The sequence below is a fragment of the Numida meleagris genome, chromosome 18 (genome assembly GCF_002078875.1).
Source record: "Numida meleagris isolate 19003 breed g44 Domestic line chromosome 18, NumMel1.0, whole genome shotgun sequence".
Taxonomy (NCBI): domain Eukaryota; kingdom Metazoa; phylum Chordata; class Aves; order Galliformes; family Numididae; genus Numida; species Numida meleagris.
The window spans coordinates 3,234,753-3,254,325 of record NC_034426.1 but is presented as its reverse complement, the minus strand read 5'-3'; the positions used below and the strand labels follow the sequence as shown (position 1 = coordinate 3,254,325).

General features: G+C 39.1%; 1 protein-coding gene across 5 annotated transcripts in view; it reads right to left on the bottom strand.

Moving 5' to 3' along the window:
• ZZEF1 (zinc finger ZZ-type and EF-hand domain containing 1) overlaps positions 1-19,573 on the bottom strand; it is a 55,707-nt gene that overhangs the window by 29,613 nt on the left and 6,521 nt on the right. For all 5 annotated transcript variants that reach the window (XR_002443975.1, XR_002443974.1, XM_021415584.1 and 2 more), the window contains exons 5-26: positions 19,341-19,540; positions 18,029-18,239; positions 16,515-16,631; positions 15,439-15,617; positions 14,295-14,393; positions 13,160-13,251; positions 12,093-12,241; positions 11,626-11,734; positions 10,156-10,371; positions 9,185-9,285; positions 8,708-8,877; positions 7,776-7,909; positions 7,440-7,510; positions 6,866-6,980; positions 6,062-6,221; positions 5,394-5,515; positions 5,198-5,308; positions 4,522-4,688; positions 3,749-3,830; positions 2,933-3,134; positions 1,424-1,572; positions 901-1,141 (exon numbers count right to left, since the gene is read on the bottom strand). Coding sequence is in view for 3 of the 5 variants with exons in the window: in XM_021415584.1 (XP_021271259.1) it covers positions 901-1,141; positions 1,424-1,572; positions 2,933-3,134; positions 3,749-3,830; positions 4,522-4,688; positions 5,198-5,308; positions 5,394-5,515; positions 6,062-6,221; positions 6,866-6,980; positions 7,440-7,510; positions 7,776-7,909; positions 8,708-8,877; positions 9,185-9,285; positions 10,156-10,371; positions 11,626-11,734; positions 12,093-12,241; positions 13,160-13,251; positions 14,295-14,393; positions 15,439-15,617; positions 16,515-16,631; positions 18,029-18,239; positions 19,341-19,540 (3,197 nt within the window). In the remaining 2 variants the exon portion in view is untranslated. The remainder of the gene's footprint in view (positions 1-900; positions 1,142-1,423; positions 1,573-2,932; positions 3,135-3,748; positions 3,831-4,521; positions 4,689-5,197; positions 5,309-5,393; positions 5,516-6,061; positions 6,222-6,865; positions 6,981-7,439; positions 7,511-7,775; positions 7,910-8,707; positions 8,878-9,184; positions 9,286-10,155; positions 10,372-11,625; positions 11,735-12,092; positions 12,242-13,159; positions 13,252-14,294; positions 14,394-15,438; positions 15,618-16,514; positions 16,632-18,028; positions 18,240-19,340; positions 19,541-19,573) is intronic.

Sequence of the window (19,573 nt, the reverse complement as noted above, 5' to 3'; positions counted from 1 at the left end):
TAAGGCAGACGATGAATGGTGGGACAGACATCTTACCCACTCACTGAAATATTCCTGAGTTACCGTAGCTTTCAGTCTTACTCAGAAAATTTTGTCAACTGTCAGACAGACAAAATGACGGAAGGCAGTAACCCCTTTAGTCATCGAGGCAGTCTTTATGTTAATCGTTTTTACACATAACTTTAAAGCTCACAAAGAAAAACGTTTAGCTTCAAGATTGTGGTAGGAAATGAAGGTGCTTAGCTTCTCCTACAATGAAAGCCTTCAAAAGCAAATAACACCCTGTGATCCAATACTTCAAATGCATCGATAAGCTTGCTGGAAACATGGGGTAAATTAACCATTTGTTCATTTTATCAACTAAAGTATAAAAACTGAAATAAAGTACATTATACAAGCTACAAGCAATATATTTCCCTTTATTTTAAATGAGCAAATGAGTACGTTTTGAGGATGCCAATGTCAGTTTCCAGAGTATGACATACTGGGAGGTAATTCACTGCTCCCCAACAATCAAGGCTTAAAAATCTGTACAAGTTGATGCCAGCTTTCCAGAATATATAACAGGAGATACAAATTGATTTAAGAACTGCTAATCCCTGGGAGCCACACAGAGGAAGTCACTACTCTCTTGATGTGCCTTTATAATAAAGCTTAGTAGTTTTAAATGGCTATTAATATTTGGACAGAGTTCTAAAGACAAAAGTATATACTAATAAAACATATGCTCTAGAGATGAGGCTTACCCAGCCTGCCTAAATGACTTCCTTGTACAGGACAAAACATCATTTTAAGTCGTCACACTAAACTGATTTTTTCCAAGTTTATAACCTGAACTGTAAGACAGCCTCCTACAAACGTTAAGTCTTCATTATTAAGATAGTCTAATGTTAGAGTTACCATATTTCTGAAGCTTTTCATACAGAGCTGGAGTGAGATACACCATAGCAGCAAACGTTGAGTTCACAGCTCGATCAACAGTAGAACCAGCAACTGCATCTGTCTTTGGGGTCTGTTTTCTACATGTCTGTACAAGTCCCTTGAGAAGTTCAGACTTTTGCCCACTGAAATCCTGGGCAGGATCTGATTTGGCAAAGTCGATCAGAAAGTTACGGCAGTCATCTTGGTGAGAGTTCCTAGCCTGAAAAGAACGTTAAAACACGTTTGCTTTAATACGGTCTGAAAAATTGTTGCAGCTTCTTTCTACAGTAGTTCAATTTGCACTGTAACTACTGCAAGTTGGAAACTAATAAAAGGGCACACAACAACAGTTTCTCTCCTCGATATTTAAATCATCAGGTGCAAATGGTAACAACTGTAGCACAACAGCACAATCTTAGGAATGCACGGGCTATTTAAGTTCGGATGAAGCTGTATGGCACAAAGATTTCAAGCCAACAAAACAAAAGCAGTGACTAAGTACCTCTTTTTTATCTCGGTGTCCTCTGCTGGTTTCACCGGCTCCTGGCTCTGCCTCAGGACACATCTGATGCCTGAAGACAGGTTTCCACAATGGAGAATTAAGAACTGATGTTACTTTCAAAGGGGGCAAATCTGCTTCACTACCTAGTTCTGCAAGAAATTCAGAAGACACTTGAGTTACTAAATAGTTTCATTCACTTTTTTATGGACTAACGAAAATAATATATGTTAAACATCCACAGGATTAAAAAAAATCAAATGACTGAACAAGTAATTGAATAACATTTTCCAACTTCCATTTCTCTAATATGGTGCAGAAAATAGATGTACTCTTTCTACAATGACAGCATCAGTATCTTGCAGTGCAGCGTCAGTATTTTGCATTATGAGCAGACTTTCACTTAAACATCTTTGCTTTACTTACAAGCACAGAAATCCACCAATTTCCAAGATAGTTTAAGAGTTTTTCTCTTCTCCTACTGAACACATGTAATAATTTGCAAGATGTAAGCACACTTATATTACAAAGGAGTAAGTTAGTCCGTGGTAAGAACAACTCATTAGTTCCCTAAGTTCACAGGTAAGCACACGCCTGATTTTCCAAGGTAAGTAACAACTACTTGATTGCAGCAGAACTCTTTAACCACGTTTCATTTCTTCAAAATGGTAAAATAATTCAGATTTTGGAAGCTAGCTAGAAACTGACTGGTTTTGAAATGAGAGAATAAACAACTACATCTATTTTTACCCATGGCATCCATCTCACATCTTGTTATCTCAGAATCGTAGAAGCATTAAGGTTGGAAAAGACCACTAAGATTACAAAGTCCAAGCCCAACCCACCCCCACCATACCACTGACCCATGTCCCTTGGTGCCACATCTCCACATTTCTTGAACACCTCCAGGGATGGTGACTCCATCACCTCCCTGGGCATTCTGCACCAATGCATCATCATTTCTGAGAAGAAATTTTTCCCAGTATCCAGCCTCAACCTCCCCTGGTGCAACTTGAGGCCATCACCTCTCATCCAATCACAGTTACAGGGAGCAGAGGCCAAACCTCATTCTCACAACCTCCTTTCAGGCAGTTGTAGAGAGCAGTAAGTTCTCACCTGAGCCTTCTCCAGACTGAACAATCCCAGTTCCCCCAGCTGCTCCCCATCACACTTGTGCTCCAGACCGCTCACAGCCCCGCTGCCCTTCTCTGGGCACACACCAATGTCCTTCTTGTAGTGAAGGACTCAACACAGTATTTGAGGCACGGCCCCATCAGTGCCCAAACCTGTCAGTGTCCCAAACCCTAAGCGTGCTCTAGTTCTGGAGCTAGCCAAACTTAGTTTGTGAATTCAAATTTTAAACCGAAATTTCTGTTCTACGCTCTGTATCTTTTTTTTTTCTCCCAGTTTCCTGTCTCCATTCTACCTCCACCGATGTGGAGAAATCACAGCACCAGGAAACAACTTCAAAAGTTACCACACATCACATCTGGAGCTCTGACGTGCACTCACCTCGTAGAGATTTCAGGGCCATGCTTCGGGAAGCCAAGCGCCCCATCAGCCGGCACACTAGAAGCTGTAAATCCAGGCCCCAAGAAACGGCGACATCGGGGAGGCCGTAAGCAGTGACGGTGAACTTGTAGCCCCACTCATTATTACTGCTGTCAGAGTGAAAGAGAAACTGCAGCCGTGGGCCAGCCTTAAAGGTCACTTTCTACAGAGCAACAAAACAGTCATTTTGCCAAATGTACATGACAGGAAGACGTATCAGGGTAATGAATTTCCTTCAGCAACTGTGGTTTTTCAATATTGTTTTCTGCATAATGGATTTAATTTCCCCACCACATGAATGAGAAACCCATAGCATAAGCCAGTAAGATTTCTTAATCAAAGTCTTAATATGAAACTTTATAGATGATTGAGCTTTTGAAGCTGATGTCACAAAACAACAACACAGAAGCATCCCATATGAGTAGGTGTCATCAGAGAAAGGGAGTAGCCACAGGAAGCATCAAGCTCATCTCATGATGCTAGAAATTGCGAGGACAGAGTGCCAAAGGACAAATTTTACCCGTGTTGTTAATTGCAATTAAATACGATTATTACTTTCAATTATGACGAACTGCTCCTTTGATTACAGGAAGAAACCAGGATTCACCCTGGTTACTCACATCATTACAGAATTTGTTCCCCACTTTGCCCCGATCCTTGAAGGGGACTAATCACACACAAGCAGACATGATTTCAGACAATTGCTTTTCCATGAGAATCATAAGAATTTCCAAAGATTTGATCTATCATTTGGTTCAGAATTTAAAAGGTGCTCACCTTGGGCCATTTCTCAGTGCCAACCTTTGTATCGTAACGAGTTTTTGCACCCCTGGCATCAGTAAACTCCAGATAATCATACCTGTGGAAATTACAATTGGTTACTTCCAAATTTACTACTTAAATTCTTGGGGAAAATGTTTCCTTTGGGATTTTCAGCAGTCCACCACCTCAGAGTCCAAGCATCCCACCACATCTTTCAGAAGTACATCTCCATTGCTTCATGTGACTGCTAGGGAATTTATTTCATGCTTCAGTGCAACAGTTTCAGCAAACACAAACTTACTTTCCTGTAGAACCTTCCCAACCCTTCAGAATCGGTACTGGGTACTAATTCTAACATCTGGTGTATGCCTTAAGACAACAGTAACCTGGTATGTCATAAAACAAACAAACAAAAAACCTCAAAAAACAAAAATACAAACAAAAACAGCAGTTTTGCCTAAAGATGGTGAAATAGATACCGCAATTAGAAGTTTTATAAGTTGTAGTGGTCATTGTAACACTGCAAGTTAGATCAAAGCAAGCAGAAGTCATAGATTCATACAAACAGCTTGCCTGCTCAGTTGTGAGGAGAGGTGCCTTTCAGCACGAGATAAAGACGTTCAGAGTAATACACTGTATGGTAAGCAGGACAATGAAGAAATTGAAATGGCATTCTTGGAGCAAGAGAAGTATTCCTTGCACAGTGGAGCATGACTTCATCCTCTGCAAATACACACTGGAATCCTCATATAGCTATTAGAATCCAACACTGCACAAGATTAAATTACCTCCTTTCAGTTTCACATTTTTCATCAAATTCCACCTCAAAATAAGTTGCCCCATGGCATAGGAAGACTGAGACTTCGTGGCAATTATTTTCATAGTTATGAGGAGATTCCACCGTCCACGTTCGCAATACGACAGGCTGTTCTTGCTGCCAGCTTTCTATTTCCATCTGTATAATGAAAAGGTAAAGCATTAAAAAAAGAAAACTGCACTAGATTATTGTGTCTATACATCCAAATTGCCAGATGTACATACAACTTTCATATCAGAAGAGGTATTTCCAGTTCTTCATACATCACTGGACATTCCTTTACTTCAAATGTTTCCCAGGTCCTTTCAAAATTCTCAGCAACAGACCTGATTTTCCTAAGCCTTTCTTGCAATTTTCCTTTTGTTTCACTGTACTGGTTTTTTTGTGTGTGTTTTATAAAGCGCTGCATAATTTCGTGGTACAACTGAACAGCATTTATGCACACATACTTTAAAATAAGCATCAAAAAAGTCACTTTTAGAATAACCAGAAGAATTTACAAGAGTTCCAATCAAGAAAAATGTTCAGAGGCATTAACAAAATTTGGAAGAAGTAGATGCTCACACAGAACAACCAGAGTGAAACAGAGAATTCAGAAGTTGGCAGGGAATCTCAGGTTGGAACTGTCTGCCTGTGGCTTTAGTTACCTTATGAGGCTCACTACAAAGTTTTTTCAGTGGTTCTACCAAAGTGCTGAATTCCTGTAGCAGAGTACAGTATGGAATGTCTAAAGTGCAAAAATCCAACAGGAAGATGACCTAGAGGAAAACACAGCAGTCATTAAACACAGGTAACAATAGCCACCCTACCCAGCTATAGTACAGATCTCCAATATTCACTCACCAGCTGTCGAGTTGCCATAGCAAATACAGAATTACTTATTTTTTCTACTATTGTTTTGCCACTATACTGGGATAAAAGTGACTGCAAAATCATTCTGATATTTGTTAGGAACTGGCCCACATCTAAGGAGAGGAAAAAAAAAGAAACAAATAACATAAACAAGAAGTAATTTTACATAAAATTCTAGACATCACATCTCCATTAAATACTTGGACCAATTAATTATTCCATAGTGTAACGCCACATTAGAATAAAGATAATTTTGAAAGATGCTGTAGCTGAACACCTTTCAGTATTTCCTTTCCTCTTGCTATCACAAACATCTAGGAAAGCATGGACTACAACAAAGGAGCTTATCAAAGTAAGGGACATATAAAAAGCCAAGTGTTCAAATGAATGTCTGTAAAAGCTTTTTTTTTTTCTTTCAACAGTTTAGTCCCCACACGTACCAGAGTGTTTCCTGAAGATTCTTCCAACATAGAATTATCAGTACACCTAAAATTCTTCATCATATCATGGGCATATCATCATATCATACTGCCTAAAAATTTCTTCCATGAGAGATTTCAGGCAACTGCTGGTGAACTCTTACTATGCTATTAGTTAGATCACATTGAAAAGTTCTGTATTACACCACATTTAACTCTGCATTCAACCCCATCACTTACAGTTCTTCAGTATTTCTACGGCAAGATCCTTGGCTGAGCTATCGCTACCCTTAAGCTGCAGGTAGCACCATGAGAGGAGGCTGCCCTGAACAGACCAGAATAGGGAAGACAGGACTGTGCCACTCTCTTGCTGTGCAACATCCAGCATCATCATTTCACACTGAAAAATAACAGAACAAAAGGGTATCTCTTCTGCTGCAGAATGACACACCGTGTACTAAGTTAACCATGACTGACATTATCAGCCCACTCTTCCCAAATAAAAGATTAAATGCAACTGGCAGATAGCATCTATTGTCATGAAGCTGTGTAACTCCACGAAGCAAGTAATGTATTTTGTTTTGATAAATCACATTTTTAAGTAGAAGCAGCCACACATGGATCACTCTATGTTCTCAGCACACTTTTTCTGCACATGTTCTGACTTTTTCTGCACACTTTTTCTGCACATGCACAGACCCTCCTCCATTTACACCTCCCCTGGATGCATGACCAACTCTAACCTCTCAGCATGGGATGACTATTTCTGTTTCCTAGTGTTCATAGGACGCCATATATTCTCTAACAAAAAACCCACCCTTGCCTTATTCCTCACTTACCCTCCTATTATGAAATATTAATGCTGAAAGGAAAATGTTTGTTGGTTGGAAGACCTAACCCTACACACCTCAATAGATGTCAATAGCTTTATCCAGAAGCATGAGAAAACTAGTTTCTTTAAGCACACATCTTCTGCATGCAGCTTGAGCATGAATGCAGACAGAAATCCCAGCAAAGAAGTAGGAACAGTACAAAAACACTTACCTCTCTTGCTGCCACCAGTAGAAGCGTATCCATGACGGACAGCACCTCGCTTATGTCAAAATTTGCAGAAACTCCCTTCTCTGGTAATAATAAGAGTCCACCTGGATCTTGATCACTACAAAACAAAGACCTTCTTACTAACCAAAAAAACAAGTCACATAGTTCCAAAATACAAATTTAGTTATCCTTGTGACAAGGATTAACCTGTAGAGATCCTACTGTGCCACTACCGATAAAATAAAAAGCATCAGGGTTCTCATGAACCCAAACTGATGACACCATCCTGATGAACAAAGAATCCAAACAGTCCCTTAAAAATAAATAAACGATAGGCTAGCAAAAACCCATGAGCAGCATACCGTGATTTCAGCATCAACAGTTGCCTTGGATATTTTGTACAGCTAATCAGTTAATAAAAATCTTAACGGCGGTATTCTCCTTTCTAAAGCAAAGTCAGTTGACTGTTTCAGATAAATATAATTCCACTGGAAAATAATTATAACAAAGATTGAATATGATTTTATTAACAGGTGATAGGTATCAGACAATGATTTTCAGTTTCAAGACCCCTTACCTGAAGTGGGTACACAAGGATCTGAAGGCAAGATGTACAGATTGCTTGTGTTCTTGCTCCGTGATGTTTTTCTAAAAGAAAAAGATTTATGATGTGTATCATTTCCCTCCTCTGTGAGGAAGAATTATAATTTCTGCACTTCACTATTCATTTTTGGTAGCATAAAAGCAGGATAGCTATGAGGGGGGAGGGTGGTAAAAAGAGGCAAAGGAAAAATCATTTCCAGTTTGATGGGACAAAGTATATATGTAATATTTGACAACAAGAACTCAGATCGCTGCTCTCTGCATAAAGAAAACAGGCAGCAAACAATCACTTTCTCATTTAATGGTTTACCATCATGGCAAAGAGCTGGTTTCTCCTGGTCTGTCTGTCTGGGAAGAAGATTGCTGCTCCACTGAGTAATGTGTTCTTAACTTCCTGCTTCAGCAATTTCACTGGCATGAAGTTAGTGTCCCCCATATCCACCACTGCTCACACAGAAAGGAAAGAAAATGCTAAGTTTAAATTAATACTTCATTAAACACATTAAAGACACAATTTTATTAAATGTGTTACTCTACACAACTTCAAATCTTCACAATCTCATACTATACTCCTAGAAAATGGGGGAAAACATTTTGACTTTCATCAAGAAAGATTTCTCGAAGGATATATTTACTTGTCGAATAAATTAATTCTAGGAACATTAAGGCTTGACAACTACCACAGCTAATAAAGCGTTTGAGATGTGGCAGATTCTGCGTCAACTTGTTTCTCTACCTTGCCTTTCAGGAGATTGTCAGCTCATTAGCAAAAAATTTATACTCTAATAAAGAGGGTTCAATCCTATTCCCAATGAAATCTCATGTGTAGTTGCCATTCTTTTCACTGGCTCCAGTCTCTTTTGCGTTTATGTAAATGTTACAGGCTTCTCCTAAGAACATTTCTGTATGTATGAAATATCTGAACTAAATGAACTTCAGTATCATTGCAGCTAAAGTATCACACTCCCTGCTGGTTCAAGGATGTGCCAGGTTCAAGAGAAGTTTTCTACTGCAGCTTCTTCCAGGCCTTATGTTATCAGAAAAATCTATAGAACTGTTTCAGAGGGTCAAGGAAAATTTCATTTTGGTAGACTAATTAGTACACGCTCACCTGAAGAAGAAAAAAGGAACGAAGAACTGGCTTAGTCTTTAGAAATAGAATTTGGGAAAATACATTTAACTACTACAACACACTTGCAAGCCAGAAAAGCCAGAAGAGTTAATATAGTCAATGTAAATTACCTTCACACAGGTGTCTATAAAGATCTTCTGCAGCTTCTGTGTGACTGGGTGTTTTGTTCTGAAGAGTTTCTTGAGGTTTAGAAGTTTTATTGTCTCCAGTAAGTACGGAGAAACAGCTCTGGAGTAGCTGCAATAGCAGTGTTTGAGCAAAGATGCATTCTTCCCTCGGGCTGTAATAAAACATAAAACAAACAGAAGCAAAAACTAGAAAAGGAGAAGCTCTTTTTATAGCAAATAAGTTATGCTATCATCTCAGATAGATACAAGACAGCATAGCCAAAAAAAATACAGCTATCAGCTAAATTTATCTACATCTCTATCTTCCCTGCAACATTAAAGATAAAAACACATATGGCAGAAGAAAGATAATGTTATTTATGTAAACGATTTACTTGAGGGAAAAAACAATAATAAACAAAGTGTACTTTAATTACACATACACACAGTGCTTTGTCACACCATACAGATGCAACTTACTTTTGGTGGAGTTTATTGTAAAAATTCCAGAAGAGCTGCAAATCAAGGTCTGTGAAATCTAAATATGACTTGTATTTTAATCCACTCTCCTTCTGCTGAACCTTAAACAGGCAAAGAAAATTCAGAATTTTAAAGTTAACCCCATACAGAACACATTCACAAGAAGCAGATTTCTGAGCACTGCTGTTAAGGCAGCCTAGTTTGCTCTACTTTTGCATCTATCGTGAGTCCCATTTTAAGTTTACCTCTCACATTCAGGAATATTCTGAAGATTTTGGCTAAAACTTTCCCCTTTGCAGAGCTACAAATAGGGAATCTTTCCCCTTCCCATGTCTTCTATACCATCCCTGTCCTGCCATACCCAACAAGAGTCCACGCCTCTTTCTCATTTGACCGAAATTAAGTAACAGACAAAATGCCCAGAGTTCTGAATCTGAGCTGAAAAGGCACTGAACCAAGCACTGTATGAACAAAACATTATTTTGACTGGTATCCTTCACGGAGGACACACCATGGTGACTCAAATCACTGCGCACCAGCCACACCTACCACCTTGATGTGTCTCACCTTAGAGACTAACAGAATTACTCCCAATAAAAGAGGACATGTTGTAATTTATGCAACTTGCCTAGCTACCTGTCTACATGCCTTTCACACATTTGTTTCAGAAACAGTTACACTCTCTAATAAACAGTGCAGCATCCTTCTCTTCCATCTATTTCACCTGGCATTGCTATTTCAGTATTGGTGCTCAAAGACTTTTTTTAAAATTCTCTTCAGGGCCAAAGCAAGCATATCACCAGTCAACTTCGAAACACAACGTAATGTCTTTTTCTAGAGACTGCTTTTTCTTCCACAGCATGGTTCTAATAATTATTAGGCTTCTATCTACTCACAATCACTGGTAGCATAGCCTTACTACTTTCAGCAAGGAAAATACATGCTTAAACATAACTAAGAAGTAAAAATACCAGGTCCTGTGCAAGCTGCTGGATGAAATGAAGTGTCTTCAGGAGAAGAGTTGTGCCACAAACTGTCTCCTCATCTGTCTTCCTGCACTGCAAGCAGTGCATGCTCCTGCTGGGCTCCTCTCGCATCGGCCGGAGATACCCAAGAACATTCAGGCCCTGCACTCCGAGCCGTTCTGCTGTGTCTTGTCTTGTGCACAGGAACTTAATCATTAAGTACTAGAAGGATGTAAAACACAGCACAAAGTTTGCTTTTAAAAGTTAAGATTAAATTTGGCTTTTACAAGGCATCAGTGCATGTATGCGAGGAGTCTGCGGGTCAGGAGACAGGCAAGCCTTGCTCCCTGCCAGCCATCCTCAGAAATTAAAAATAATGAGCTTGGGATTCAGGCTAAGCTTTTAATCTCAAAAAAAGTCACAGTGCTGGTTCTGTGACCTCTGCACACATCTACAAAGTCAGTTAATTCATTATCAGCACCTCTGGCTCTATAGTTACAGCATTTCTGCAGGTGGAAAAATCATTATCTGCATTTAAAAGCAAGCAGAGCATCAGCACGTAATACCTAAAACAGTTTTATGTATTACATCCATAGTAAGACACAAAATGTAACACTGAAAGGAACACCGGTTTCTGCCATCCAAATGGCCTTAGTAATTCCACTCACTCAGAAGTCCAAGGGACTACGTTACACAGACAACAGAATGTCCTAGCAAGGGAGGATGGTTTTAGAAAAGTCCCACCACCGCCTCTGTTAATTTCTGCAGTCCAAAGAAGGTCTGGGGAACCCTTCTTACTCCAGATACCAAGTAAACATGCCTGCAAAGCAGAGCTTCCTACTTTAAGAACATATATAAAACCCTGTTTTCTGCTACTACTGAAACAGAGAAGAACCATGCTCCTGAAGGAACAGAACCAAACTCACTGAGCTCTTTAGTAATTATTTGCTTCTTAAAACAGGGGTTGAAGAAACTGGCTCACGAGGAGTAAATTCTGTAACTATGCAGTTGTTAAGATAAAAGATATTTTAGCTAGATACCTAGTTAACCAAATGTATACCTGTTTCTATATAAGAACATACAATAATTATATATTTTAATAAATATAAGTAGAATTAAATATAAAATAGGTAACTAAAGATACTAAAATAAGGCAGTAATCATATCATTCTTGTTAGAAAAACTGACTTATCCTAAAACCAATTCTCTGTGCATTATCACAATTTTGCATTAACTAGAGGCCTGAAGCACCATTTAACTACAGCTATATAGGTGTGCACACAGAGAAAAATAAAACTCAGAGAACAAAAGTCAAACCATCCTTTCGGCGAGAAGCCATTTGGTTTTTACACCTACCCAGTAGAGCTCTGCTTGCACAAAAAAGTAATTATTATGTTTAATTCATACATATAACAAAGCTCAGAGAGGAACTCCTGCTCACTACGACCGGGCTAATGGGTTCTCATGGTTTCTTACTTGGGCAACTCTGCATTGCTGCATTCTGACATCCACCTCATCCCACTCTTCTTCCACTTCAAACCAGCCAATGGGATCATCATCTCCCAACTCGTCAGAGGAACTCTTTCTATATACAGAAGAACAGAACAAACTTTGTGCAGAAAACATTACAGAAACTGCAAAGTTGTAGATATGCCACTGAAGTATTTTTAGCACGTTACAGCTGCGAAAAGGAGACGGAGGAAATAGAAACTTTCACACCTAAAAAAGCCTAAACAGGATTTTAAATCAAGAGGTTGAAATCAACAGCTAGGTATGTATTTCCTCAAACACATCAAATTGAGGCTCATTAAGACCAAACAGACAACCACGAAATAACGTATCGTTACGAAGTCATTTGGAGCAATTCTCAGTAGCTCAAGTGCCATGGCAAGAAGATTGAGTATAGCACTTATTTTCAGCTGATCAGAAGAAGTGCCCTGTACCTGTTTTTCAAGAACTGCTTGAACTCCTTTAGCTTCCATTTGTCATAGCTTTCAAATCTTTTGAAGTGTTCCTCCGCGTGGAACCTTTCTGAAGCACTGTTGTAAGCGAACACCAGCCCACACTGCGCTCCAATGGCGCCTCTTCGCACCTAGGGGAACACAGCCAGAGAACACCTTCTGATAAAGTGAGGCATTGCTTTCACAGGAAAAAAAGAAACATTACAGAAAGTAACTCCATACTGACAAATCTGGGCTCTAGAACCACACTTCTTAACCTAAAGAGAAAGACTTCTTTTAGGAAAGCCTTAGGGAAGTTCTTGTAATCCATTGAACCCCAAAATAAGGATCACGTATGCGCATGGTTAATGTTTGCTACAGCTACCACCCTGCTAGTACTCTAATGTTTCCACATATTAATTCTCATTCTTCTTTTTGTATACTTAAAAAATAATTGTATTCCACTGTCAAGAGTTTATTTGCCTGTCCAGCCTCAGAATTTGCTCACCAAAAGTCCATTCCTGCTTAATTCTCTTGGACATCGAGATATGCAAACACATTCCAGCAATTCAGTTATTCATTTGCCTTAAATAAACTCAGCTGCAGAAATCTCACTGAAGTTTTCTTCTGGTCACGAGATTTAATCACAAGATCTTGCTTTTAAATCAGATAAAACCACCCCTAGTGCTCAAACTACACTGATGTTTCTGAAAAGAATTTGAAAAACCCCACAATTAAAGTGAACTCATAAGCTGTATCTTGAAACCTGCTTTCAGAGTTGAAGAATTATCTTAAATATTAGGAATATGATCTAACAAATTCATACTCTACACCTAAAACTCACTGGCTAGAGTACAGAACAAGGCACAGACAAAAGCAATATAAAATACATATCTTGACTACATGCTTGTGGCACCCTGAAATAACTTCAGATCTCTATTTCCTTCAGCTCCCTCGGACTTATGCAAATGTAAAACCCCAAAATACAATGAATTTGAAATTGCAGTTGATACCAAAAAAAATAAATCTAATTCAACTCTACCGTTAGGGAAAAAGAGAAAGACTTGTACCTTTATTCTAATTTGTGTCACTTGAAATGAAGATTCAGTTCCAGTAGAAAGAATGATACTTGCTCTGGTCTTCCCAGTTTCAGTAAGAAAACCTAAAGGAGCAATGAGAACGGAGTGAGGCAGGAAGGACTGCTAGGGGAAAATGCTGGAAAGAGAATACTGAGATGCAGTACTAGAAGGGGGGAAACAAAAACACAATGTGTTTCTTGCAAAATGCTGTAGCTGATGAGGAAAAGTTTCCAAATAATGGAGTAAAAGACAAATAAAAAGACTGTATCATGTTAGTGTATCCCCCCACAGAGTATACACAGGTCTCTCCAGCAGTGCCACTCTTGGGAATGCACTACCTACAGCAATTTCAAGAGTGCTTTCCCATTAAAGGTTATTAGTAGCTCCCCAATATTGTTTTGGCTTGTGGTTCTGCGCACTGATACAACTCACAGCACCTCAAACTGATCTATAAATCACCAGAAGACAATCCACAATATAACTAAGAAAAATAAACTCAAACCATACGGATGAGTATACAGAGGGGTAAAAAAGGTGTTTAGAATGTGCCTGATTTTCTGTCAAAACAGCTGTCATTTACAAACAGCACTGCACAAGACAGGACATGGGGCTTCTCCTTACAGAACGATGGTGTGGCAATTCAGTTAAAAAGGAGGTCGAGAAACACAAGTCTCTTCCTCCACAGTGTGTCCAGCACATGAAAACATTCTATAAAATACAGACTTCTGAAGGAGAATTAACAGGTATGAGTAGTCAGTGATCTGTTCCAAAGCTCTCCATCAATATTTGAGAAACCAGCAGTGAATGATTTATGACTTCAGGCCACAAAATGGGCCCTGGTGTCAATTTGTTGTGACAGATTATTGCTTACTTCCATACAGTATCAATAATTCTCCCCAAAATGACATCCTTTTTGTTTTTGTTGTTTTGACAAAGTGCTTCCTGAGATACTCACCTTGTTGTAAGGCAGATTTACACATCAGGGTTTGTTTTGTTCGTTTTTAAACAGATCTTCTGTATCACAAAACTACTGAGTAATGCCAAATACAAATGCAACAGCCCCACAGCCTTATTAACAGCCTGTATGTCTGGCTGAACGCTCTGGATTTTAAGTGCAGGCTCTTACCATCCCCAGTCCATGGCTCTACAAGGAGGTTTTCAGGCCCTGATTTATCTTCTTTTCCCTTTACATCACATGCTTGCAACGTTAGTCGTAATGGCTTTCCTAAACAAGAGAAACATCGGGTTTAATCAGCTTCATAAAACATAAAGGTTCTTTTTCTGTTTTAAGTTCTCCACACAAAAAATAAATGAAAATTACAGTGCTATGAGCCTCTTACCTTTGTCTCATAAAAAAAAAACAAAAAAAAAAGGAGAAAGAAACTGGAGTGTAGGAAGTTATGTTAGGTTAACACAGCTAGATCTTCAGATACATACAGAAGGAGAATGGGAATCACGACAACTGCTGCTGCTTCAGCTGTTTGCAATTCACTACATAGGAAACACCACTAGTCTTGCAAAAAGCAGCAGTTACTCCAGGAAATACATAGTGATTTTCAAAACTTTCGAAAGCAAATAGTGATAGGATAGTTGTAATTAATGTACTCTTTGGCACAAGCCAAGAAGCTCTGACAAAACATATTAAAGGCAAACAAAGAGAAAACTTTTTGTTATGAGATACTAACGATAATCCCAGGAGCTGGCACCTGAACGAAGACACTTATCAAACAACCGCAGTCAGCACTGCAAGATTTCATTGCCTTATGCCAGACCATGCATGGCTCCATAATTATGACAAATATTCAGATTAACTTATAAAAGCAAAAATAGAAGAACTTTAAATTGATGTTAATTATATCAGGTCTAAAACATCTTAAACCTGCATATATGGATGTGTTTGCAAGAGAGGCAATATGCTGTGGCTAAGCATACAAAAATAAGCGTGCTAGTGGGAGAATAAAAGGAAAATGACACCTGATGATTTAATACTATACAAACACTAACATCACCTCAGCAAAGGGGTCACACAGTTCACGTTTCCTCTCTCAAGATGATGCCACCTGGCTCAGTTCTTAGATCACAGAAAGCTTGCACAATCATGGATTCTTAGGGTAGTTCACCTTTACAGGCTCTATCTTCTTGGTAAGAGTCATTAACTTGGACAACTTACATAATCTCAAATGCCAGCAAGATAACAAGTAAAACAACTGAGAAAGCTGTACATTATCATAAGTACATACAGTAAAAAAATCCAACAACCATTCATTTACCATATTTATACAGCAGGTTCTGTCTAACTGTTGCCATAGAAGCGATAAGCGATGAAGCCTTGTATGGAGTGTCCAGATGATCAGTGATTGTACAAAGGGAGCTTATCACTTTAGCAACACTCCCCCTGGCTAAGGCAAAGGCCAAGAGCGTAAGTTCGATGTCTGGAGTAGTACAGCAACTGGGGAGAGGAAAGAAAAGCAGAGAAAAAAACATCAGGACAAGTGCAGCAAGTACAACTTTAACATGTGATACCTGTTTCTTATGTGGTAACCTCATTGGAGAGCTCTTTAAACCACAGAATTATAAAATCCAGCAGCTCCATGGCTTGTTACAGTTGCTACAGTAAGTATTTGGTACTGCAGAGAGAGTTCTGCAGATTGACAGAACATCCTGCTCCGCGCAGACCAGTTGCCAGCAGGGAACCTAAGACATGAATGTGTCCCTTTGGATGCTCCAGTGTCACCCAGATGAGCAGCAAACACTGTCCAAACGGCCTGCACAGATGGACACTGCTTTCTTGGAGGTGTGCTTTGCAGCAATCTCTGTAAATGAATGGTTTCCTCAGACAAAAGCAAAATCCACATTCCCCTTAGTAGCAGGACCCAGGCCCTGAGCACAGGCACAGCAGTTAGACTACTTTTTGACAACAGCTATCCCAGCTCTACTCCCTTTTCCTTATTATCAGTAGTCCTGCTAACGATTGCCTTCAGAGCTTCATCACCATGCAGGACCATGCAATCAGGAGCAGTCTTTGACCTTTGCAATTACCAGGAGTTGAAATTTCTTCTTGATCAAAGTCCCTCCAGCCCCATTGGAAGCCACTGCAGATCATCCTAACGTTAAATTTACTCTACATTTAAAAAGCAAAGACAGCAGGATAGATGCTTTGTTTTTAAATAAATAATGCTCACACAGAAAACCTAAGGTGCCAGTTTCTTAATGCCTTTGAAGTTTCCAAGACAGTAAAAAAACCAAAAAAACAGGTAAGAAAGAAATAAGATACATGATACATTTGCTATACAAATTCTTCTCAACCATTTTCTGTTTTTATCAGAATACATTAACGTGATCTCACCTTGTTATTCTTACAAGGAAGCTATCCACTTCTTGCAAAACATTTGGAGATAAGAAGCTTGAAAAATCTGTGGAACTTGGTGTTAGAGACAGAGGTGGCATGTGTTGCAGTGCTTTCCTAGTAAAAAGGATGGAACACAACTTCAGAAAACCAGACAACCAAAGAAAACAGACGTTTAGTTCTTTACGCTTTTTAGAAGTAGCTCTCTACAAATAGCTTCTGAATGCAGGAAGAACCTATTTACACAGATAATCTGTTCAAAGTTAAAAACAGAATGGCACTGTAGCTGGGAAAAGTTCAGTTATTGTTGAGTAACCTTGAATCTCAGTCTCAACCTCAGATTTAATGAGAAAGAAAGCAAGGTTTTTTGAATTAAGTCTGTGACAGAATTAGAAATAGCCTGCTGTGTAAATAGAACCTTTGTTTAAGTAGTTCCAGAACTGAGCCAGAGTCCCTTAACAAGGGGAAAACCGGTTTAAAATTCTTTCAAAATGATTTCAACAATATTTTTTGTTTGATTTCCTAAGATAAAGTAATAACCCCTGAAAACAGGAATTCCAATTGCCTACATCAAAGTCTACCTAAGTTTGGTTTTAGGCCTTGTAACTCCAAACACTGAATTTGTTGTTTCTGAATGCTTTTTTTTCCCTTTTAAATAACTGTTTTTAAGTGTGTTAAGGCCTTATCAGAAAAGTAACATGAATCTTGAGCTAACAGATACCAAAACTGTAGCAAAACTGCAGGCCTTCTGTTTCAGTAAAGCTAAACTATGAACTATGGTGAAGTTACCATGAACACTCCTCAAACAGACATGAGCACACATAAAGTTTAAAAGTTTGCAATTAAAGATAGCATTAATGGACTTCAGCCTACAGTATTCATTAGCTAATGACAGCGGTGCTCTTAAACAGGGCAGTATCATGCTAACTAAGCTCTATAAAAGTTGACGTGGGTGTGTACAGATGTTATTACAATTCCATTCCTTCAAGTCATCGGGCTGAAGTGTTTGGCAGTCAAACAAGGAAACGTTACACAGAGAGCAGCCAATGACCACAAGCATCTGCAGCAATATTGCATATGCATGGCTCTGTTCCCCTGCAATGAATAGCAAGGCGCTACGCAAGCAAAAATTGGTGAAAAAGAAGCTAAATTAAGCTCCATTCATAAGTGGAGGGCGTCCCATATTTATAATCAATGAAGTTAGCAAAGACAGAGCTATTTAATTCTAGGCTCCCTGAAAACATCACAAGCCAAAAGACAAGCAAACCCCCTAATTTTTGGTGTCCATTCAGTTGTGGCTTAGCAACTGGACTAGCTGCAAGGGGTACGAGAATGATGCTTGTTCTGGTACGTGCAAGAGGATGAAGGTGAAACATAAAAATTTAAACAACGTGGTAGATAAAAGGATGTTTAAATATCTTAATGGAGGGAGTGGAAACCAGTCACACAAGGCAGATCGGTTCACAGAAGCTCGAAGTAGCCACAAAAACACAACCAGGAAGTTTGGTACTTACTGAGTATTTTGTAATATAGTGTGAACAAACGCTGGATTGGTTTCCATGGAAGCTGTTACCAGAGAGGTCAGCAGAGACCAGTACCAGATAGCCGAAGCGTCGCAGACTGAGACGCCCGCCTTCTTCACTCTTTGATAACCCACTGCCCTGAGTCCATGGATTCTAGTGTCACATCCATCACTAAGGCAACGCTTGATGTTTATCTGTACATCTGTGAAAGCAAAACAAAACAAAACAACAAAACATTTTTTTCACCCCCATTTCTTCTCCTGGATGAGACGTAGAAGAAACCAGATCTTTAAAACAATTACTCCAAAACCTCAGAGAAAAATAGCAGGAAACGTACCAGATTACTCCCACATGTGGACAACCAGCACATGTATGTTTCTTTGTAACTACGAACCCAGCCATTTCATAAATTCAGCTTTTGAAACGGCTTATGGGATTCACTACTTCCTCTAGAAGTTAGGAGAAATAGCAGCAACAGGCCTTCAAACTTAGAAATAGATTAAAGATTATTTCAGCAGTACTAATGGTACCTTTCTACTTACATACATAGGAAGTATCTTGGGTCAGGAGGGGATGGGGAAAGTAAGGAAAATCAATAAAGCCTAAATGCAAACTTTTAAGTTCCACATAAAAGTGGATAAAATGATAAAAGTTTTTATCATTTTGTAAGGACAGCATTCTCTTAGTTACTTCTGAGGAACAACATCCTTGTCACCTGCTTCTGTGGCAGTGAAAGTTTGTCATACTGAAAAGTATCTGAGGTGAAGGCACAAAGTTTCTGAGGCTTCCCAAACCACCTCAGGAAGGAGCAGCTTTTCCTCCGATTGGTTACAATGCAGCAACCACAGATCCTCCAGACTTAAAAATAACACTGCTTAGAAATCCTCAGCACAAAACCTGCTCTGCAAAAATCATCTGACTGACTCTTCAGATACAAAAAAATAGCCTGCCAGATACAGAGTTTTCTTTGCTAAGATATCATTATCTAACATATGCTTTCCCTCTGCAAGCAAAGATATTTTAACACTCCTTGATGTCGTCAAACATAGAGGCTGAAGCTGCATTTTCATCATTCTAGCTCTCCAAACCTTAACCCCAGTTACAGACACCACGAGAAGGACTCAAAGACTCTTACAGAGTAGAAATTAAACTACAATTAGAACAATTTATCTGCCTCAAAAGCAAGGTCAACAGTTTCTGCTCTAATAACTGATATTGCAACACATCATTGACGACCTACCCAAACTTTCACCTTCAAAAAGAGCAAGAGAACAATATACCAATGGAATCTTTATTGACTCACACATCTGACTAATGTTAGCGTTTTCCAACAGTGTTACGTAGCCAGTGATATTGCTTGGAATGTGAACGTCTCGGACCTCCTGGAGACTGCTGGCATTCCTTCCCACTGCCACTGTCACTTGCTGTGGCATGTAGCTCTGGTCATTAGCTGCCACCGCAATAGACAGATGTCTCAGAACAACATCTGGTTTCATCTTTAAACTGCAAAGCAAAGAAAAAAAATATTTATTGAAA